Raw genomic sequence first — 22,351 nt, forward strand, 5'->3', positions numbered from 1 at the left:
CATGCCGAGTGCGGGCTGGGAAACCGCGGGTAAGCTATCTTCACTGTTCACCTGTTGCAGGGGACACCTGCCTGGTATCAGGATTAAAGGGGGCGTTGTTATCTACTATTACCGGTAATGATTACTATCAGTAGCGAGTGAGAGCCGGGGAAGCCTCCAGGTAAGTTGTGGAAACATACCTGCGCTTGGTCAGGGGCACCAGGTAAGCCAAAGCGCAAGGGGCGGGGCTCGTTCCCTACCACCCCCACCGCCGAGGCGGCCCATCTCGTCCTGAGCTGCTCCCGACGGCTCCCCGGCGCGGGCCTCCAGGCTGGGAAGCGTCCCGCAGCTGTCCAGTTCGCCCCCCGCCTCAGGACTACCAGGGAGACAGTCCAGGCTGGGGACTGGGCTAGCCAGAGGCCAGGCGGCCTTGGCCCGGCCAGAGTCTGCTCTGGGGGTCCAGGGCGCTTCCCTGGGATTGGGCTCTGAGGCCCGGACGCAGGCGCGTGTGGGTGGGGTGGGCGTGGCTGCTCCCGAGTTGCCTACGGGCTCCAGGGGGGCGGCCCGGCCAGGGCCGGGCGGCGAGAGCCCCGCCCCGGGGAGCCACCCAGCCCGCAGGGCCGCCCGCAGGGCCGCCCGCAACGCGAGGGTTAAGGTTCGGGAGCCCGGCGGGCGGGGCGGCGCGCGCGCGGATTGGGGGGAAGTTTTGGCGCGGGGCGGGGTCCGGGGCGGGGCGAGAGGCGGGCCAGAGCGCACGGATTGGCCAGAAGTTGTGAGGGGCGGGGCGCGCGGCGGGCTCGGCGCTCGCTCCGGGAGAGTCGACAAAGCCCCGCAGGGAAGGACGCCTCGCGGCGCGGCGCCCCGGGCCCCACGCCCCGCCGCCCCGGGACCCCGGCCCCGGCCCGCGGACGTGCCCCCGCCGCCTGCTCGGCCCGGGACCCCGCGCGCCCGCGCCAGACCCGGACCCCGGCCTGAGCCGCCAGTGCCCAGGTAGCGCCGCCCCGCCCGAGGCCGGGCCCGGGGGCGCGGGGCGGCGGGATGCGGCGCCTGGGGCGGCAGTGACCACGGAGCGCACCCCTCGGGCCCAGCCCTGACTCCCGCCGCCCGCGCGCCCGCCCGCCCGCCGAGCCCCCGCCGAGGTGAGCCCCAACACGCGGGTCCACGACCCCGGGTGGGCAGACTGGGGAGGGTCGGGGGTCTGGGGCGCGGGCGGGGAGGGTCTGGCTCCGGGCTCCCTGTGGGGGGCCGCCGGGCACGGGTCATGCGCCGCCACTCCTTCCTGGCCCGCGGTGCTGCCCTGCGCCCCGCCCCTGCCCCCGCACCCCATGTGGGCCCCCCCCGCAGCGCAAATTTGTCCGCTAATGGCGCAGGCGATTATTTGCGGGGCTGCTCGGTGTTGTGTGTCCCGCGGGCAGGGCCGGAGTTACAAGCGCCAGGAATCCAGACGGTGTTTGGAGAGGGGGGGTAGCGGGGGAGGCCAGTAATTAGTGTAAACCCTTTGTCTGCCTTTGATACCCACAGCTTCTCTCTGCCGCGGCTTCCTCCACCTGGAGCGGGGTGTCGGAGGGGGCCAGGCTGATCCCGGCCCAGGACGGGGTGGTGGCGGCCCTAGGGGCTCTGGGCTGGAGAGTGGCGTCCCAGTCCCAGCGCTCAGTCACCGCTCCCCCAATGCCCCCAGGTCTGGACAGGCCGAGATGACGCCGAGTCCCGCGTTGCTGCTGCTGCTGCTGCCGCTGCTGCTGCTGCTGCTGGGGGCCCTCCCACTGGCTGCCGCCGCCCGAGGTGAGTCCTGGCGCCTGGCCAGGCCAGCCTGGCCTCGGCCAGCGCCGCCCCTTTCCCGCGGCGGCCCTGAACCCTGCCACAGTGCCTGCCTGGCACGCGCCCCGTGCCTGCTCCTGCTGGCCTGCTCACCAGGGCCCCCCTGCACTCAACGGCCCCCTCACCCACAGGGTCCCCCAGCTCACCTGAGGGGCTCACCTCACTCACGATTGCCACTAGTGGACTCTAGCCCTGGCCCCCCCTCAGGACACACTCCTAGTCTTGCACACACACATACTTTCACATGGATTTCTGAAGTAGAGCAGCTGGTTACCCTGTGGATTCTTAGGGAGTGGACCCAGTTAGGACCCTGGGAACCTGCAAAGACCCCAGAAAGCCAAGGTGGGCTAGGGGACACTTGGTGATGCTTTCAGGGCCTGGGACTCATCCTGACCCACAGCCCCCCAGCTGCCCCAGCCCTTCCCAGGCAGTGCAGGATAGAGGCTGCATGGAGGAGCTGAGCCCCAGAGCACTGGGACATCATGGCATGGCAGGGGCCATCTCAAGGCAGACACCTGAGGACTGCATGCTGCGTGGCCACACATTTTGCCTCTCAGCATGCGCTACACCACGGCCTGGGCCTGTGCTACACACGTCTGATGTCCAAGTGGGTAGCCCTAGCCCCGGACTCAGCCCCAGCAAGGAGCATCCATGGCGTGTGGGTGATGCGTGCCCGCCATGTTCCAGGAGCAGGAGGACACAGTGCTGGCCTCCTCTGTGGCTAGGCGGGCCCTGTGGCCAGGCCAGCCCTTTGGGTGTGCTGACCACTCAGGATCGTCCCTGCTCTGTCCACCAGTCCTCTGGAGCCTCGCACCCCGCCCCCGCCGCCCAGTGAGCGCACCCAGCCCAACCTGGCCTTATATGGCCATGTTCGGGTGTTGGGTGGCAGGCGGCGGCCCAGGTGGGCCTTATGCCATAGTACCCCCCCGGCCGCCAGGGACTGGCCGGCTGGCTGGAGGGTGGGGGCTGTCCAGGCGTGGCCAGGCCGGTGGCTGTTCTGAGGGCCCAGGCAGTGACCTGGGCATTGCGGGCACTCAGGCCATGCTGGGTGAGCCCCCACATGGCCAATGGCCCAGGCTGTGGATCCCCTTTTATCTGCTGGATGCCCCTGTACCCGCACCTGCCTGTCCTCTGGCCACTCAGCCAGGAAGGCTCTGGAGGCCTCTGTCCTGCCACGGTCACTGCCTGGAGCTGAGGCCCAGGCAGGGCCTGCCTCTTCGCTGAGACACCCAGAGGGGCCACTCCTTTTGACCTGGGCCCCCACGGCTGCAGCCTTGGGGCTGTGCCGCTGGTCTGCCCAGCTTTGCCTGGCAGAGACCCTGGCAGCACCAGAAGCTGGAGGGAGCTGCATCCGAGGGTGAGGGCCTCTGTGGTTGGGAGAGGAGGTGGGGAGCGATGTCTTCCCTGAACTGTGCGGACTTTCCCCCCAGGCCCAGCCTGCACTCGGGGGGCAAGGTCATTCCTACTGCTCTGGTGAACTGGTCCAGTGTGGACCTTCGGCTGGGCTGGCAAACCAGCACGTAGAGGGTTTGGGTTATTTTTTGAAAGCCATTTCCCTGTGGTGTTACAATTTCTGGAAATAGTACATCAACAGACTCGGATCATGTTTAAAAAGTTCCCCTTTTCCCAAAGTTTCACAATCTTGGTGGGTTTGTCTTAAATTGCTTTTTTTCAATTTTCAAAAAAGATTGGATTTGGCTTTCTCTGTTTCCATTTTGTTTCTCACAGTGGGAACCTGAGAGGTTCAGCATGAAATACCCTCCCCAAATAACTTCGAAAGAAGTCATTTTGGGGGATTTCTGAGAAGTGCCACCTTTGAACTTTTGCACAGATGGCCCTGGGGAGCAGTCTCTATGCAGCCAACGCAGGAGGTCACTCTCCCCTATCCTCTGGACCTAGCCAGTGTACACGGGGTGAGCTGAGCCCTGCCCAGACAGGCAGGGTGGTGTCCTTCTGTGGTGCCCCATGCTTCAGGGATGGTGCAGTCTCAGGGACACCTCGCCAGGGATGCTGTGCCAGGAAGGAGGCTGAGAGTGTGTGACTCAGTGGGGAGGCCGTGGCAGTGGCCATGTGCGTGGTGCTGACTTCAGCCCCTGGCCAGGCTGCAGGGGCCCTCCCCACTTCCCCAGGCCCCGCCAGGCAGGGGCTGGCCAGTGTGCCGCGGGCCGAGGTGGACCTGCAGAAGCTGGGCCCAGCGGCTGTGAGGTGGAGGTGGAGGTTCGGGCCAGCCACCCTGTGCACGTCTCAGGGCCCCACTTCTGGAAGGGAAAATAAATCACTGTCCCCTTGGGGGGAGGGAAGGAGCGGTGAACAAAGTCGCCTTTGGCTGGGCCTGGAAACTCCGACCACAGGCTCCTTTATCCATTGTGCGGGAATCAATGGGCCTCCGGGCTCTCAGCCGCCTTTCAGCCACCCGCCCTATGCCATGGCCCTGACGAGGGGAAATGTTGGTTTTTCCCCAGCCGTGGCCTCCAGGCTTCGGCTCACTCAGCCCTAGCTCAGAAGCTCTGGCTGTGCTGGGAAGTGGGCTGTGCAGCCTGGACCTGGTGCTGCACCTTGCTGGGTAGTTCCAGCCCTGGCACATCAGCATGAGGAGGGGAAGGCAGGCCCAGGCTGCATCCCTGCACCCCATGACACCCATCCAGTGCTGCCTTGCTCCGCTTGCTGTTGCCCTTCTGCGAGGTCACCAGGTACCTGGTCAAGCCCCAGGGGCCCAGCCTGCTGACCTCAGCCTGAGGAGAGCAGGGCCTGCTCCTGGTAGGGCTATAGCCGCGGGGTCCACAGGCCCGGACGGCTGGGGTTGGGTAGAGATGGGTGGGAGAGGAGGCGGCCCTGGCCAGGGCAGGCCTGGGAGGAGAGGTGGGTATCCATTCCCTAGAGGAGCAGAGCATGGGGTGGGGGGCCCCCAGGAGACTCCCTGGGGGCAGGGAGCTTCCCATCTTGGCGGGAAGCAGTCACTTTTCTTCCTGAGAGATTCGCAGAAGCTGGTGGGGTCGGGGAGGAGCAGACAGGGGAGGGCCCAAGCCAGGTGTGGTGTCCCTTGACTCCCTCTGCGCTCCTGGGCTGCCCAGTGGTCCAGCTGGGGGCCCACAGCCCCCGCAGTGGACAGAGCACCGGTAAACACCCAGCCTCTGGCTCAGGAAACTTCCTTGCTGATACCTCCAAGGTGGTGATGGGCTGCTGGGGTCAGGGGTCAGAGCCTGCTGTGGGGCGGGGCCCTCCAGCGAGTGCTAGGCAGGAGAGGCCAGGCCTGCACCAGGTAAGCGGGTATCCGTGAGGTGGGGGCAGCCTGGAGCCTGGTGGGATCTGGACACAAGATGGGGCTTGCCCGGGTATCCATCTGAGTCAGTACCCATCTGGAAGGGTACTGGGGCAGGCGGGTCTTTGCTGCGGGTGCTGCGTGTGGGCCCTCCAGGGCAGTGGCATCCCCTATGTACTCTGGTGCCTGTGTGTGTCCTGAGGACAGGAGGAGCAGTGCCCAGGGCCAGGGTCCACAGAAGGTGCCATCCAAAGGCTCCCAGAGCAGGCATAGACCTAGACGGGTTGGGCGGCATCCCCAGGGCGACCCCCAGCCTGCTGGCCCACCTGGTGCACACTGCTGGGCAGTGGGGTGGACCGGTGCTCCAGCCAGCTTGCTGGGCTTGGAATGCCTGGTTTCTGGGGCAGCCACCTGTTCTGTGGGTCCTACCAGTTCCTCCACAGATCCTGTGTATCTCGTGCCAAGAGCTGGCCCTGGGCCAGCTGGTGACCATGTTCACCCCGGGCCTTTGCACATATGTATAGAGCGTGTACATGTGTGCGTGTGCCTGTGTATGTGCCTGAGTGTCTCAGGGTGGGGCAGAGCCTGGCCCCTGGCACTGGGTAGGCAGCAGGGCCCTGTGGGAGTTCCCTGTGCTCCCCCTCCTGGGGGACTGTCCGCCTTTGCTCTTGGCTTCCTAGGGAGGGTGCTGGGCCCTGAGGCCACTGTCTCTGGGGTTTCCTGCCTCTCCCCTGCGCTTGGGTGCCCGAGGTGGGCTGGCAATAGCACGTGAAGGCTGAGCATGGGTAGCAGGGACTGTATCTCCTTATTGTAACGGGGGTGCCTGGCAGTACTTCAGGGAGTTGGGAGCACCAGCCACAGAAGGCTGAGCACCCGGTCAGCATGTCACCGTGGGGCAGACACCTTGGGTCCCTCCCCTGGGTTGGCTCTGCTGTGTCCCCCTGAGGCCTGGAGTAGAGGTCTATGTGGGCCAGGGCGGATCTGGCTCCTTTCCTGGCCCTCCGGTCAGAATCTGCACGCTGTCCTCTGAGCCCTCCCAGCCACTTCACTTCTCCAGGAGGGGGCCCAGCCACCCCCACCCCATGGCCAGGTCCACCATCTTCCAGCCTGAAGTTCTTCGGGCCGTGCAGGGCTTGCTGGGGATGCAGCCGCTGTGAGCTGGCCAGGCGGTTCCCACACTCCCACTGTGTCTGAGGTCGGTTGGGGCCAGCGCTTGCCTAGCCCCTCGGTGAAGGGAGCTGAAGGTCAGAAGGTCAGGGCCCAAGTGGGGGCTGGCTGTGGGGCCAGGCCCTCCAGCTGTCAGCTTCCACTTGCCCTGCACTTCCCAGGCACACTGGGGGTCTGTCTGGCCTTACAGGTCTGTCCCTGGGTGTCCCCATGTCCTCAGCCGGGCATTTGACCCTGATGCTGTGGCTACTTCAGCCACAGGGAAGGACTCTCATACAGGCCCAGGGAACCTTCAGCCGGCAAGCTCTGTCATCCCTGCTGGGTCAGGAGGCCTGTCTGACCCGGGCTAGGGGCTGCTGTGGGCTCTGCAGAGGGGTGGACACAGCTGGCCTGAGCCATGGAGGCCTTGGGAGTGTCCAGTGCTGGGCTGGGCTGGGCCCCTGCATGGGCCCAGGAGCCTCGTGCCCTGAGCATTGCTGGGCAGCTTCAGAAAGTGGGATTGGCTTTTTCCAGCATACTTCCTGGTCCTGGCCTTGATCCCCCACAGCCGTACTGGCACGTGTGCGGTGTGTGTCCTTGCACACCTGGGCTCACACCCCCTGGGCTGCGGGTTGTGTTCTGGAGTCCCCTGTACTCCATGCCTGGGACCAGGCTCCACTGGGAGGTGCCCCACTGGCTGTGGGAGGGCGGGAAGCCGTCAGCAGCTCTGGCTCCTGCCTCTGTGTCCGCATAGCTGACCCACTCCCAGCCCGTTCTCCGGGCCAAACTTCCTTGAGTGTCTGCTGTATGCCAGGCCCTGGACAGACGGAGCACATAGGGCTGGGGAGAGGATCGGGTGTGGGTTGAGCTGAGGTGGCCAGGATGGGCCCCTCCAAAGGGTCTTGGGAGCTCCCAGAGAAGATATAAGAGGAAGGCGTGTGGGGAGGGTTCAGCTGGTGGGGACAGTGAGGTGTGGGGAGCTTGGCCAGTGAAGACTGTCGAGGGTGGGCACGGGGGTGTCCTGCCCCTGTCTCTCCAGGGGGCTGCTTCCTCAGCCCCGCCATCCCGGGTCCCCACTGCCCTCCCTGGGCCCTTGGGGGTGTCTGGGAGAGTGGGGACAGAGTGTGCATTGGGGAAAGACTGTGTCTGAGGACATTGGGGACATTGGGCACAGAGTGTCTGCGTACATTGGGGACGGTGTGTATTGGGGGACTTGTCTGCGGACAGAGCGAGCATCTGGGGATGTTAGGGACAGAGCGTGCTTCTGGGACATTGGGGACAGAGTGTGTATTTGGAGACATTGGGGACATTGGAACAGAGCGTGTGTCTGGGGACATTGGGGACATTGGGGACAGTGTGCATTAAAGGACTTGTCTGGGGACAGAGTGTGTGTCTGGGTCCCTTGGGGACAGTGCGTGTCTGGGGATGTCTGGGGACAATGTGTGTGTCTGGGGACAGAGTATGCTTCTGGGAAATTGGGGACAGAATTGTATCTGGGAACATTAGTGACAGAATGTCTGGGGACATTGTCGGGGAGAGAGTGTGCTTCTTGGACATTGGGGACAGCGTGTGTGTCTGGGGACATTGGGGACAGAGTGCGCTTGGACATTGGGGACAGAGTACATCTGGGGGACATTGGGGACAGAGCATGGTTCTGGGACATTGGGAACAGAGAATGAGTCTGGGGACATTGGGGACATTGTGGACAGAGTGTGCATCCAGGGACATTGTCTAGGGACAGAGTGTGTGTCTGGGACATTGAGGACAGAATGTGGTTCCGGGACATTGTCTCGGGACAGAGTATGCATCCGGGGACATTGGGGACAGTATGCACATCTGGGGACAGTGTGCACATCTGGAGACATTGGGGACAGTGTGTGCATCTGGGGACAGTGTATGCATCCTGGGACATTGGGGACAGTGTGCTTCTGGGACATTGGGGACAGAATATACATCCGGGGACATTGGGGACAATGTGCTCATCTGGGGACAGCGTGCGCATCTGGAGACATTGGGGACAGCATGCACATCTGGGGACAGTGTATGTGTCCTGGGACATTGGGGATAGAGTGTGCTTCTGGGACATTGGGGACACAATATGCATCCGGGGACATTGGGGACAGTGTGTGCATCCAGAGACATTGTCTGTGGACAGAGTGTGAGGCTGGGGACAAAGCGGACAATGTGTGCATCTGAGGACATTGTCTGGGGACACAGAGTGTGTATCTGGGACATTGAGGAGTGTGTTTCTTAGACATTGTAGACAGAGTGTACTTCTAGGACATCGTCGACAGAATATGCATCTAGGGACATTGAAGACAGTGTGTGTGTCCAGGGACATTGTCTGGGGACAGAGTGTGCGTCTTGGGACTTTGGGGACAGTGTGAGACTGGGGACATTTGGGACAGTGTGTGTGTCTGAGGATTTTTGTCTGGGGACAGTGGAGACAGAGTATATGTCTGGGGACATTGAAGACAGAATATGAGTCTGGGGACATTGGGACAGTGTGTGTCTGGTGACACTGGGGACATTGGGGACAGAATGTGTGTCTAGGGACATTGTCTGGGAACAGAGTATGTGTCTAGGGACAATTGTCCTCCCTGACTTGTCTGGGGCCATGTGACAGGGTCTGTGTGTGACATGCCTGAGCTCTGGGTGGCCTGGGGACTGGGCTCATGTGGCCTGGGTCCAGAGGAGCGGGAAGGTGAGCCCCTAGGTTACTGTGCCCCACTCTGGGCTCTGCTGCTCTGGGCAGCCCCCACCAGCTCCCCCTTCCTGCTTGTGTTTTTTACACCTGGGCGGGGAGGGGTGGGAGGGGAGGGAAAGGAATGCTGGCCACCCCCTCTCAGCCCACCCCCTCCATGCTCAGCTCCCTGTGCCCATCAGTGTAGTGAGACCCTGTCCTGGCCTGAGCTCCCCTGTCTGCCCACTGCCCTCAGCCATCTGCCACCTGCCTATGCTGCCTTCTCAGCATGATGGCCTAGGGTGTGTGCAAGGTGGGGCTTGCTGGCCCCAGCCCCAGCCCCAGAGCTGTCTCCTGTGCTGAGCTTCCTCCTAGGCTGGGGAGGGGGCAGCCGGTTCCCCCACCAGGTGCTTGTGGGCCTCAGGTCTTGCCTCAGTTTCCCCATTGGCTGAGTGACTGGGATGCCTGTCCAGGTACAAGAGTGGGGGCTTGCCTTTCCTGGGCTAAATATAAAGCTGAGGCAGCCGTCCTGGAAGCCAGAATTCCCAGGAATCTGGCGGGGGCAAGCTTCCTGCTGGGTGTGCCCTGCTCAGGGTCCAGGGGTGCTCAGGTGGGGGTGGGGTGGGGGCAGGGCTGGCCTGTAGGAGGGGAGGGGAGGGGAGGGCTGTTTGCTTTAGGATAAGGCTGGCTCCTCTGGCCTGCTGCTGCGGGGCATGCAGGCTGCCCTGGGGGCCACGTTTCCGGCAGTCTGGCGGTCACTTGGCTCTGCCCCTCTTCTCGACAGTGACCGTGGGCGGGTCCTGACCTCTCCATCTGTGCCTGTCCTCTCCTGCTTCCCTGCAGACGCCCCCAGAACTTCTTCCTTCTGCTGGGGGCAGGGAGGGGGCGGGGCTGGAGGTGACTCTTCCCTGTAGCACAGCCAGGCTGGGGCTTCTCTGCCACTAGGGTGGGCTCCTTTCCAGGGTGCAGGATCAGGACAGGGCTGGGCAGTCTTTCCCCTTGCTCCTTCCGTGTGTGCATGGGCGTGTGCACGTGTATATGTGCCTGTGTGCGAGGCCTGTGCCCGGGTGTCTGCCCAGCAGGCACAAGCAGGGCAGGTCCTGCAGCCTGGAAGGCCCCATGGATGGGGGAGTTTCAGGAGCAACAGATGTCGGTCAGGGTCTGACTGCGGTGGGGCCAGGACCCTGGAGGGCTGAGGGGTCAGGCAGCCGTGTGTCCGTGGGCCCTGCAGATCCTCCCGCTGTGACTGAGGCTGGAACTGCCCAGCCTCCCTGGGTGGGTTGTGGAGGGAGCCGAATGGGCAGAGGGGGGCTGGTGAGGAGGGGCTGCTGGCTGTGGGGACCTTGGCTGGCACTGGCCTGGGGCCCACGGTGGGGCCGGGAGGATCCTGAGTGGAGGAGATGTGAGTCAGGGGAGAGAGTTCCAGAGAGGCAGGGGAGTGGGCTAGGCCAGGTGGGCTGAGGCTGGGAGGAAACCCCTGTCCTCACAGCCCAGCCCCAAGCAGGGCTGGATGGTGCCAGCTGGAGTCGGAGACCGGGAGACTCTGGAGCCACCCGCAGGCTATCAGCTCCCTCCATCCAAGCGGGGCCAGCCCTACATTGCCAGACAGGAGTGGGCTCCAGAGGAGCAGCACAGAGGGCTCTGCAAGGGTCCCTGTCTCCAGACAGGGAGATCAGAATGGAAGCCGCTGCTCACATCTCTGAAGATGCCCACTGCCGCCCTCTGGATGGGGCTTGCCGAGGCCGGTCACAGAGCCAACTGGTAGTTGTATGTAGAGGTATTGGCTGGTTATTATAAACACATGCTGCCCTCAGGCCCCTTCCCAGTAGCATTCTGGCACCTTGGGCCTGGGGACGTTTGCCTGGGTGCTGGCCCTCCTGGCCAGGGGTGATCATAGTGCAGGGTAGACACTGCTCACCAGCAGGCCGGCAAGTGGGGTCTTGGGAGCAGCATGTACCAAGGGGGCAGCTCCCCCAGGAACACTGTCTGGGCCTAGGCCTGCCTGCATTTCTGACACTTGCAGGGTCTATGTGTGCGGGACCCACCTTCCCAGCCCACCAGTCCGTCCAGCAACCCAAAGGCCCCGGGCGGGGCAGAGGTCGATGGGATGCAGGCCCAGCCAGGGTTGGGGAGGGCAGAGTGGGCTTCTCTCTGCTGGTGAGGGAAGCCGTGGCCTCAGCCCTGGACTTGGCTTCTCGGCAAGGGTTCGTGGGCGGGCAGCCTTGCAGAGCCTCGGCTTCTCTGCTATGGGTCCCTCCTCATGTGGCCCCCACACTGGAGGGCTGGCTCCCTGGGCCAAACTACCCCCCAGGTGTAGCCTAGGGGACTGCCAGCTGGACAGGAGCCCTGCAGCACCCGGGGCCCACCTCCCAACCGCTGCCCTCTCCAGACCCACACCCCCGGACCCCAGGGCCTTGGGGTCATGCCCCCTGGAGGTTAAGCCACTTGAGAAGGCATGGCCCAGGGGCAGGCAGACAGACCTAGGCAGATGCTGTCTGTGAACTCAGACACGGATGGCACATACACAAATAGACACAGACGTGGGCTGCCAGACCCAATACAGAGACAGCAGGCACACCGGTGCCCTCACAGACTAAGTCACACATGCCTATGCACACGCCTGCAGGACACACCTGGCTGTCTGGCCTGGGCAAACTGCCGGGCAACCTGGGTGATGCCATGAAGTTGTGGCCCCTGACCTGGTGGGCATGGCACGAGGGACCTGGGGGAGCACGGGCACTCCTCTGCAGTGGTAGGCGTCAGAGTGCAGGGAGCCTGTGGCCTCTGTGCCCTGGAGCCGCCTTGTCCTTGAGGCCCCAGCATATCGCTCCTTCCTGTGTGACTGGGAGGTGGACCTGCTTCCTTGGTTTGTGGCTTTAAAGGGATTATTGAGTCAGGCTGTGTTTTGGCCCTGGTGGAAACTATGTTCTTGTCCTCCTTCGAGGAGAGCCTGCTTCCGGGCTCATGGGCCGCCCTGGACACGGAGAGTCGCTGGAGTGGTGCTTGGGTCTGTTCCTTGTGCTTTGGTGGGTGCTGGGTGGACATGGCCACTGTGCTCTGGGAAGAGGGCCGCATGCTCGGCCTCTGCTTCCTGTCATGGGCGGGTGCCAGGTGGAACCTGAGCTCCCAGTGCCACACTGAGCTGCAGGTCCCTCGTGTGCCCACTGCTACTCCTGACTCTTGTTGATCCTCACCTCCCTGACAGAGCCCTCCGTCGCCCCTGCAGGCCCCCCAAGGATGGCGGACAAGGTGGTCCCCAGGCAGGTAGCCCGGCTGGGCCGCACTGTGCGTCTGCAGTGTCCAGTGGAAGGGGACCCGCCACCACTGACCATGTGGACCAAGGATGGCCGCACAATCCACAGTGGCTGGAGCCGCTTCCGCGTACTGCCCCAGGGCCTGAGGGTGAAGGAAGTGGAGTCCGAGGATGCTGGCATCTACGTGTGCAAGGCCACCAATGGCTTTGGCAGCCTCAGTGTCAACTACACCCTCATCGTGATGGGTCAGTCATTGGCTGGTCAGAGGTCACCTGGGCAGGGGGTGTGCAGGAGGGCAGCAGGTGCCCTGGGGAGCCACACCTGGGGCAGGTGAGCCAACATAGCCCTGGGCAGCAAATTTGCCCTGTGTCTCCTGACCCACCCCACTTGTTCAGCCTACACTTGGTCTACCAGAGCCTGGACAGAACCCAGGAGGGCCTGACTGTCACTGCTCCCAGACTGGGTCCCCCGGGGCAGCCTTGGGCCCCTCTCCTCCCCAGGCCCCAGCCTTGGGGCCCTTCCTTGGGGGCAGTGGAGGTGTGTGAGGCCCAGGCAGTGGTCCCACTGAAGGCCTGGGCGGGGCCGCGGTCTTGGCAGGGTGCGCCTTGGCGTCGGCTGAGACTTTGAGGCTCAGGTTTCGGAGTTCAGAGGGGCCGCCGGGACGAATGGCCTTTCTGTTCTCTTCTGCCCCTGGGGCCTGGGCACTGGGGAATGGACAGGTGTCCTGTCGACCCGCCCTCCACGCATTGGTACCAGGCGCTTGCACCCACCCGGCCCCCACCAGCCTCCCGGGGTGTGGGGCACTGGGGTGGGGCTCGCAGGAGCCAGGCTGGCCCCTTTCACGATGGAAGGGACTGACCCACACCCCCAGTTGCGACTGGGGTGGCCTGAGATAGTCTGGCCCTTGGTCCCAGTCTTGGTAGAAGAGGCGGCTGTCACAGGGTGGGCGGCTGTCACAGGGTGGGTGGAGGAGACATTCCTCAGTGTGCCGTGCCCTGCCCCGGCACTGCCCGACGCGGGCCCCGAGGGCCTCCTCTGGGTGTGCAGTGGGAATACTGCAGCCGTTCCCTCCATCCTTTCAGAGGGAACGATGACCAGGCAGTATGTGAGCCACGTCTGTTTGCCAAGCCCTCGGCCCCTTGATGTGGGCTAGGGTTACTGCAGCTGCCGCCGGGCTGGCCCCCTCTCTGGTGCTGCAGACCCCCCGGAGCCGGGGGGGGGGGGCTGGCCCTCCAGTCACACCCCCGCCTGCAGGGTCACCTGCCCAGCTGTCCCTGGGATTCTGCGACGTGTGTGCCGCTGGTCTCCTGCTTAGGGGGCCATGATGCAGTCTGGTGGGGGCTTCTTGGGGCCCCCTCACCTGTCTTCCCTATGGGTCCTCCCTCTCTCTGCAGATGACGTCAGCCCAGGGAAGGAAAGCCTGGGGCCCGATGGCTTCTCCGGGGGCCAAGAGGACCCGGGCAGTCAGCAGTGGGGTGAGCATGCAGTTGGGGTGCCCTATTTGCTGGGGATGGGGGATGGGATGGCGCCCATCCTTACTGGTGCCCCACGGACCTGTGGCCACTGACCTTGATGCCACCTTATCCCACAGCGCGGCCTCGCTTCACACAGCCCTCCAAGATGAGGCGCCGGGTGATCGCACGGCCAGTGGGCAGCTCTGTGCGGCTAAAGTGCGTGGCCAGTGGGCATCCACGACCCGACATCATGTGGATGAAGGACGACCAGGCCTTGACACGCCCAGAGGCCAGTGAGCATAGGAAGAAGAAGTGGACGCTGAGCCTGAAGAACCTGCGGCCCGAGGACAGCGGCAAGTACACGTGCCGCGTGTCAAACCGGGCGGGTGCCATCAACGCCACCTACAAGGTGGATGTGATCCGTGAGTGTGGGGCTGGGGCCGGGGGCCTGGCGGGGCTGGGGAGCCTGGCGGGCCTAGGAGCCGTGTCAAAGTGCTGTGTCCCTGCTGCAGAGAGGACCCGCTCCAAGCCTGTGCTCACGGGCACACACCCCGTGAACACGACAGTGGACTTTGGGGGGACGACGTCCTTCCAGTGCAAGGTGCGCAGCGACGTGAAGCCCGTGATCCAGTGGCTGAAGCGCGTGGAGTACGGCGCCGAGGGCCGCCACAACTCCACCATTGACGTGGGCGGCCAGAAGTTTGTGGTGCTGCCCACAGGTGACGTGTGGTCGCGGCCGGATGGCTCCTACCTCAACAAGCTCCTCATCACGCGTGCCCGCCAGGACGACGCAGGCATGTACATCTGCCTGGGCGCCAACACCATGGGCTACAGCTTCCGCAGCGCCTTCCTCACCGTGCTGCCAGGTATGTGAGCCGCCCACCCCGTGCTGACACAGCGCCCACCACTGTACTGGCATCCACCTGACTAGGGTGGGGCTCCTCCCTACGGGGGGCACGCGGGCAGGGCAGTTCTGGGGGTGCTGTCCCTGCCATGCACATGTAGGCTGGTCTCAGGCACGCGCTCCCTGTCTTTGTGGTGATGTTCCCCTCCCCACCTCTTTTCCTCTGTCTCTCTTGCAGACCCAAAACCGCCAGGGCCACCAGTGGCCCCTTCATCCTCCACCAGCAGCCTCCCATGGCCTGTGGTCATCGGTATCCCAGCTGGCGCCGTCTTCATCCTGGGCACCGTGCTCCTGTGGCTCTGCCAGGCTAAGAAGAAGCCGTGTACCCCTGCATCTGCCCCGCCCATGCCTGGGCACCGCCCACCTGGGACGGCCCGTGACCGCAGTGGGGACAAGGACTTGCCTGCATCAGCTGCCCTCAACCCTGGCCCTGGCGTGGGGTTGTGTGAGGAACTTGGGCCCCCAGCAGCCCCCCAGCTCCTGCTGGGCCCAGGCCCGGTTGCTGGCTCCAAGCTGTACCCCAAACTCTACACGGACATCCACACGCACACACACACGCACTCACATATGCATTCACACGTGGAGGGCAAAGTGCATCAGCACCAGCACATCCACTACCAGTGCTAGACGGTGGCGTCCCTGCAGAACGCCGGGGTGCTGGGGCCGAGGGCAGACAGGAGGAGGCTTGGGAGGGGCAGGGGGCAGAGCGCAAGGAGGGAGGTGGACCCACCACGGGAGGTGTGGCAACACCCTGGGGCGCCCCGTGTGAGGCTCACAAAGCCCTCGACATGTGCACACATGCAGACATGTACGCACGCACACACAGACATGTTGCCCGGACACACATGCACATACATACAGACATGTTGCCTGAGCGCACACATGCATATACATGTTTGGACACAGGTATGCACACACACAGACATATTGCCTGGACACATGCACATATACGTTGCCCAGACACACACACAAGCATACACAGATGTGTTGCCTGGACACACACACGCACACACAGGGACTGAGCCGCCTTCAGGAGGCTGTGCGCTGTGTCACTTGCACTGTGCATGTGGTGATGGGCTCATTGATGAAGGAACCTCTCCAGCCCCGTGAGGGGGATTTCATGATGGCCGTGGTCATTTCCCCGCCCCATCCTGCCTGTGTCCCTGCCTGGTCTAGGTGGTTATTTTTGCCACTTGCCTGGTGCCCAGGGGTCTCCTGGTGCCCTGGGCCTGGGCGGGGGCAGAGCAGGTCCAGGCCTGCCAGGCAGGAGCTGGGTGGCAGGCAGCTCCCTGCTCCTCCCCACCCGTCTCCCACTGCCAGGGAAGGGGCCTTGGTATTTATATTTAAGGAATTAAGATAATATTAATAATGATGGAGGGCTGGGTTGTGGGGACTTTGGCCTCTCCTGCGGCCCAGGACCCGTCTGGCCTTGTAGCTGTGCCGCATATCCCCACCCCTTGGGGCCAGGCACCCACCACCCACTGCCCGTGGTGGCCCCAGACCTCTGTAATTTTATATAGAGTTTGAGCTGAAGCCTCGTATATTTAATTTATTTTGTTAAACATGAAAGTGTGCTTCCTTCCCTCTACACTGGTGTTTCTGCCTGTGTCTGCGTCTGTGGTGTATGCCAGCATGCCTGCATGCACATACATGTGCTCATGTGTGCATGCCTGCCTACCAGATGTGGCTTCCAGAACCAGCAACCAGGGGAGTCCTGTCGCTGGCCTGAGGCCGCAGGGGCTGAGAACTGGGGACTGTCGTCAGTGCCTCCCAGCAGAGGACTTGGGTTTTCTGAGCCTCAGGGTATCATTGGGTGTGGGGCACTGCCCACACACCTGGCTGAGCAGCACCCCCTCTCCACGCTGTGCACGGCCCCTGACCCTCAGCACAGGGCCCCAGGTCCACCTCATGGGGCTTCAGTGGGGAGGCTCCTGACAGCTCAGTTCACTTCTGTCCCCAGGGCTCCACCTGAGTGTCCTCCCTGCCACTGGCTGCATGACAGTGTCACCAAAGTGACACATGGAGGGTCAGGGCTGCCAGCTCTTCCCAGCGGACACCTGCCTGCCTGGGGCTTCCAGAACCTCTCAAGAGACACCTCATGCAGGTTTTGGCAAGGCCACTGGTGTGAGGAGTGCTGCATCCCTATCGCCATGGAAGGTGCAATGGGAGTGGCCTCAGGATTGCTGGTGTGCAGGGCACTGCCTGGCTCCACAGATGACAAGGGGCCTCTTGGCGGTGTTGGGAGATCTCCCCAGCCTGGGCCCCCTCCCCCTCCACACACCCCCAGCTATGACCCCATGTGATCAGGGCAGGACCCCCTCCTCCAGGCCCCCTACTTCTGTGCCCTGAGGGAACCCCCACGGGGGTGGTCCTGACTTCAGGGCAGGCCCTGGCCAATGGCCCCTTGGTACAGGGCCGGCTGTGGATGCTGAGGGAGGCCCAGCCACAGTGGCTAGGGGAGAGTGGGGGCTTTAGGGGGCCTGCAGCTGGTGACCAACAGATGTTCTCCAGACAGGATCAGCTTTAGGCTGACGCCTGGTTGGGTTTCAGTCTGGAGTGGGGGAGGGGTGGGAGACCTTGGGCGGCAGGAGACCTTGGGTGGCGGGCCATCTGTGGGTCACAGGAGATGAGCTGCCCCTCCCCAGGGGTGGCAGCCTGAGAGCAAAGTCCTCCCAGAACCTCTGCAGGAGACTCTGGGACTGCAGACCTACAGCCTTCCTAGCCTGAGGCCCGGGGCCACCCTTGGAGTTGGTGCCCTGTGAACCGACCCATCTTGTGCCTGCCCAGGGAGGCTGTGGCTAATGTGCTGTGTGGCCTTTGACTGGCTCTCTCTGCAGGACGGGCCTGGCAGAGCCAGGGGCACAGGTCCCGGGTTCCTGTGAGACCAGCCTGGCTCCTGGATGCCTCCCCGAGGGCCCTTTCAGGGGTCCTGAGGACAGACGGTGGGTGGTGGGCTGGGCACGCCCACCACTACGGCCCTGGAGCTCAGACCCCTCAGACGCTCCTGCACCCTCCTCAGGGGCTGCCTAGAGGGCTTCAGTGCCTCCTTGCTCCCCTGCAGCTTCCAGACCCTTCTCCCTTGGCTGTCCCAGCCCAAGTTGAGCCCTGGGCCCCGTCCCTAAGTCCCGTCTGCTCCTGGACTGTCTCCAGCTTGACCCTGCCTCGGCCCCCACCACAGAGGGGTGCGCTGGCCGCCCTGCACCCCCACTTGCTCAGGTCTGCAACCCCACATTTCCAAGGATGAAATGGTGTTTCCCACCCCACACATGCAGGGATGGCAGGGGGGCCGTGGGGTGCAAGTCCTACATGCTTCGAGGATGTGAGTGGGGAGGTGGGGCAGAGGGCATCCTGGGGCGTGGCCAACAGGATGGAGGAGGGGATGATGTTTCTGAGGTGTAGGGGCCTATCTGGGCAGAGCGTCTGAATGAGGGGGCTCCTTGTACCTCTCTGCCCACCCACACACCCATGCCTGACCCCTGGCACCTGTCACCTAGATGCCCTGTCCCCCCACGTTGGGGGCTCCTAGGCCTGGGAAGAGGGGGACACATATGCTGGGGGGAGGCTCCTGGAAGATCCAGGGGGCCTGTGGGCATCACCCTTGCAGGGTAGGGGCACAGTGTCCAAGGCTGGGTTCCCAGGACTGAAGGAGGAGCCTGGTGGCAGCCAGCACACCCCAGAGGGGCTGCGCCCTGGGCCTTCCCCTGCCTGCCACTGTCACCCTCCATGCAGACAAGGCCAGGCCCTGAGTGCCCTTGGCCACCACGGGAAGGTCAGTGGGCCCCCAGCGCCACAGGGACAGAGGCACAGCTGTCTGTGTCCCTAGCTCTGCCAGGCTCCCCGCCTTGGGGTCCCAGTCTTGGGGTCAGAGAAGGGAACCAAGCTGTGTCCTTGGGGTGACCCCAGGCCAGGCCTGGCTGGGAGGGGCCTCTATCAGGCCATTCGAGAGGTAACTGTCGGCATCCTGGATGAGGACTGGCAGGGAGAGGTCCTGGGGTGCTGGGCGCGGAGCCAGGTGCTGGGCGGCGATAAGCTGCTTCCCTGTGAAGCCCAGCAGCCCAGGCTCTGACCCCTCGAGTGTGTCCCCTACCCGGCCCTCCTGGCTTCAAAGGGGTGTCCGCAAATGGTGCAGCTGTCCCGGGGGGGAGCCTGAGCCTGATGCCCAGGGAGGGGGTGGTGGCATGAGGCAGAGATGAAGGGATGCCAGATGACCCCCCCCATGGGCCTGTGGGTCTGAGGGCCTGGCTGGTGCTGTGGGTGGGGGCCGGGTACTCAGGACGGGGGCACGGAGGACCCAGGGCATAGAACAAGGGCACATGCGGTTGGGGCACAGCAGACTTGGCTGTGGGACGTGGGCCAGGACCAGGCAAGGCGGCACCTCCTGCAGCGGCTGGGGTGGGTGGAGGGTCTGGCCTGGGCTGTGCAGAAGCACAAGGGCCTCTCAGAGACCCTGCCCAGGCCCAGGGCATGAGGCTGGGGCACACGTGACCAGGCCAGCTGTGGAGGGGCTGCAGGCCTCGGGGACAGAGTCAGGGACCCCACAGGGCCAGGTGTGTGTGGGGAGCTGGGTTCCCTGGGCCAGGCTGGGACGAGGGGGTGCATCTCCCTCCCAGGAGAAGCTTCTGGACGTCCTGGGAAACCAAGGGGCTCAGTGGAGCCCTGCCATGTTGGGTGGGCAGGCCTGTGGCCACTGACAATAAGAGGGCCAGTGAGGTGGCCGAGCAGGCTGGGTCTGGTGGCCGTGGGCCCCCTCTGTGCCTGGCTGACACGTGGGGTGCCCAGCCCAGACGGCACCCGGTGTAGCCCGGCCAGATCCCTTCTGGGACGTGTGTGACCAGCAGTGGGCTGGTTTCCGGGCCAGCAGGTGTCAGGACAGGGTGGGGAAGCCCAGGTCAAGGGGCTGTCCTGGGACCAGCCGGGCGCTGTGCCGCTAGGGCCTCAGGGCCCTGGAGTTGCAGATGTATTTTCAGGGCTCACAAGACTGACTCTGATGAAAGAAATATTTGCCCAAGGGGCGCTGTGTCTACCCAAGGCTGTGGCCAGGGGCTGGCCATCTCCTGCCTCCTCTGCTGGCTGAGCTGGCTTCTCTGTCCCTCGAGCCCCCACAGCAGAGCTGGGCCTGAGTAGGTTTGGCCAAGGCCAGGGCTTCCAGTGGCCTCTTGAAGTGGAAGTTTTGGCCTCACAGGGCTGCCCCAGACCTTAGGGCCTCCTTGGGGACAGGGAGCCCAGGAGGGAGCAGGGAGTTGCCTGGGTTGGAGGTCTGGCCCACATCTGTCCGTGGCCCACCTGGCAGAGATGCAGCCCTGGGGAAGCACCTGGAGGTGGGTGCCCTCTACATGCTGCCTAAGTGTCCTGTTCAGCTGCAGACCAGTTCTGGTGACACCCAGGGCCCACAGCTGGGTCCCAGTGTGATAGGCAGGCCTTGTCTCACCCCCACCCCTCAGGCGTCAAGGCGCCGCCCTGCTTGAATCAGGGAAGGACCACGTCAATAGTCACTTGGGCTGCCCTGCTGGGTCTGGGCTGGACCCGTGTGCTGCGTCCCTTCCTGCCAGCCCCGTGCCTGGCCAGACTCGGTGCCTAGGGTGTCCTGGCTGCTCACAGTCCTGGCTCCCAGGGGGCCAGTCCCCATCGTTGGCACTGTCCTTGAGCACTGCCCCACCAACCACCCTGGGCGCCCATGGGGAGCGGTCCTCTGTGTGGGTGTGGCAGGAGAGCTGGGGAGGGGAACTTGGGACCAGATTGGACAAGATGCCCACCCCTTAGAGTCCCCCCCAGAAGACCGACCTGGGTCTGCTGCAGCCCCAGGTAAGAGCTGTCAAGGGGGGACCCTGGGGCCCTGAGGCAGCTGCCTACCCTACCCGCTCCCTATTGAGACAGCAGGCGGCATCTGGCTGAGGGCCGGCAGGTGGTGACAGCTGCCAACAGCGGGCGAGGGGCGGTACCTGGCTTATCCCAAGTCAGGGGTGCGAGAGTTGGGGGGTTGGTGGGCCTGGGCCTCCAAGGAACTGGGTGGTTACGGCCCCACAGCTCCCCTCACAGCTGAAGAGGGGCTTAGCTGTGAGTCCTAGGCTGCCTCTGGGGGCTGTCTGGGGCCGGGGGGCTCCCCTTGGGGAGGGGCAAGGGCAGCAGAGCAGCAGAGGGCAGGCAAATGGAGGAAGCTGGGCAGAGATGGGGTTCCAAACTCTCTCCACTGCAGGTCCATGCTGGCGGGGGCAGGGCAGGTGGGCTGCAGCAGGGAGGCCCTGGGAGAGGGGCCCATGGACTCCGGGGTTGGGGGCGCAGGGTCCAGAGTCTCCAGCACCAGGTACAGGGTGGGCAGTGGGGCTGGTTGGCTACGCCTGTTCTTGGACACCACTGACTCCTGTTCTTCCAGCCCCCACCTACCTGAGGCTGCTCTCTCCTCAGCTGGGACTCTCCAACCAGCAGCACCCCCGGGGACCGGGACTGGGGTTGGGTGGGTTGGCTTGTACCTCCAAGAACTGGTAGGCCACCTAGCTGTGGGCAGGACCCATTGATGGAGTGACAGACTGCCTTTCTGGCTAAGCAGTGTGGTCAGGGTGGCCACAGACATGTGGGCGGGCCAGCCTCCTCTACTGGCCGAGGCCCCTGTGCATCGGCCCTCAGTGAACCTCCCAGTGAGAGTGGGTGGCCTGCCAAGCCCACGAGGCCCCACAGCCCACATGTGACCCTGCATCTGGCTGTAGTAAGTGCAGTGGTCAGCTCCGATGGCCAGCGGTCACCTGACATGGCCTGTGCCTGGCTGGGCTCTGACCTGCTGATGTGTGGTAGGAAGGTGGGGAGTCCTGGGCTTGCAACCCCAACTCCCTCTTGGCCCAGGCTTCAGAGGGTGAAGACCCTGGCCTCTACAACCTACTGTCTTTTGTGTCACACCAAGTCCCCTGGGGCCAGGCGGACTCTCAGTATGAGACCCCAGGGAGCCGCCCAGCCACTGTGACCTCTGTGTCCTCACCTGTGACACGGGGGAGATAAGGCCAGCTCAGGCATGGACAGGAGGTGAGCCCACGCCTGCCCCACAGCATGGAGCAGCAGCCTGGGACCTCGGCCTGGGCCCAGGCCCGGGGAGGGGCGGGGCGGCCAGGGTGGCGCCAGGCTCACAGAGGAAAATTCTTCTCTGTTCACAGCTTTTTCCTCTATTTTTTTCTTCTTTCTTCCAAAAGCCGTCCTCTGCCGTTCCTTCCTGGAGACCCTCCAAGACAATCGGCACCGGCTCCACTCAGCGGCCCACAAAGCCCCTTTGATGGCCACAGCAGCGGGAGCTAAACTAGCAGTGGAGGGGGTGGCGGGAGGGCCAAGTGGTGGGCTCAGGCTCAGGAGGACAGGACCCAAAGGTGGGGTCTCTGCATGTCCTCTGGTGGGGTCTCTGCATGTCCTCTGCAGGAGCCAGCGCACCTGAATCAGCCTGGTGACCCACGAAATGCCGGGTCAGAGAAGGAGCTGCTGGACTCACTCTGTGGGGCCACGTGGTATTGGGCAGCGTTGGTGAGGTTGTGGCCACTCTGCCCTGCTGGGAGCCAACACCCATCCCTTTTGGTTCCCTTTGGCCCCCCAAAATCTGACACTGAGCATAGGGCACCCCGGGTGCCCAGGACCAGGGAGGCCTGGCCACAGGTGCGCAGCAGAGGTACTTTGCTCCTGGTCCAGCAGGGTGGGTGGGTGGTGGTGGGCATCATAGACATTGAGGGGTCCAAGTAGAGTGGAGGCTGAACTGGACACCCTTGAGCCGCAAGCTATGTATAGGAAGTGCCTAGGCCCCAGGTAGATGCTGCCCCTGGATGTGTGGAGGCCGCCAGGGGGAGAGCTGCGGGTCTGAGGCCAGCACGCCGTCCCCCGTAAGGG

General features: G+C 64.0%; 1 protein-coding gene across 4 annotated transcripts; it reads left to right on the forward strand.

The window, feature by feature from the left end:
• Positions 1 to 947: 947 nt before the first annotated feature.
• FGFRL1 (fibroblast growth factor receptor-like 1) lies at positions 948 to 15,332 on the forward strand. 4 transcript variants are annotated; one of them, XM_012663702.1, is made up of 7 exons: positions 948 to 969; positions 1,658 to 1,761; positions 12,112 to 12,384; positions 13,534 to 13,614; positions 13,731 to 14,015; positions 14,106 to 14,459; positions 14,676 to 15,332. In XM_012663702.1, exons 2-7 carry the CDS (start codon positions 1,674 to 1,676, stop codon positions 15,122 to 15,124), a joined length of 1,530 nt encoding a protein of 509 aa, XP_012519156.1. In that variant the 5' UTR covers positions 948 to 969; positions 1,658 to 1,673; the 3' UTR covers positions 15,125 to 15,332. The 4 variants fall into 4 exon arrangements, with proteins under 4 accessions (XP_012519156.1, XP_012519155.1, XP_012519153.1 ...); XM_012663701.1 differs by lacking the exon at positions 948 to 969 and adding an exon at positions 1,006 to 1,150; XM_012663699.1 differs by lacking the exon at positions 948 to 969 and adding an exon at positions 1,006 to 1,118.
• The last annotated feature ends 7,019 nt before the right edge of the window (positions 15,333 to 22,351 follow it).

The sequence above is a fragment of the Propithecus coquereli genome, unplaced genomic scaffold, assembly GCF_000956105.1.
Source record: "Propithecus coquereli isolate 6110/MARCELLA unplaced genomic scaffold, Pcoq_1.0 Scaffold821, whole genome shotgun sequence".
NCBI classification, from domain to species: Eukaryota; Metazoa; Chordata; class Mammalia; order Primates; family Indriidae; genus Propithecus; species Propithecus coquereli.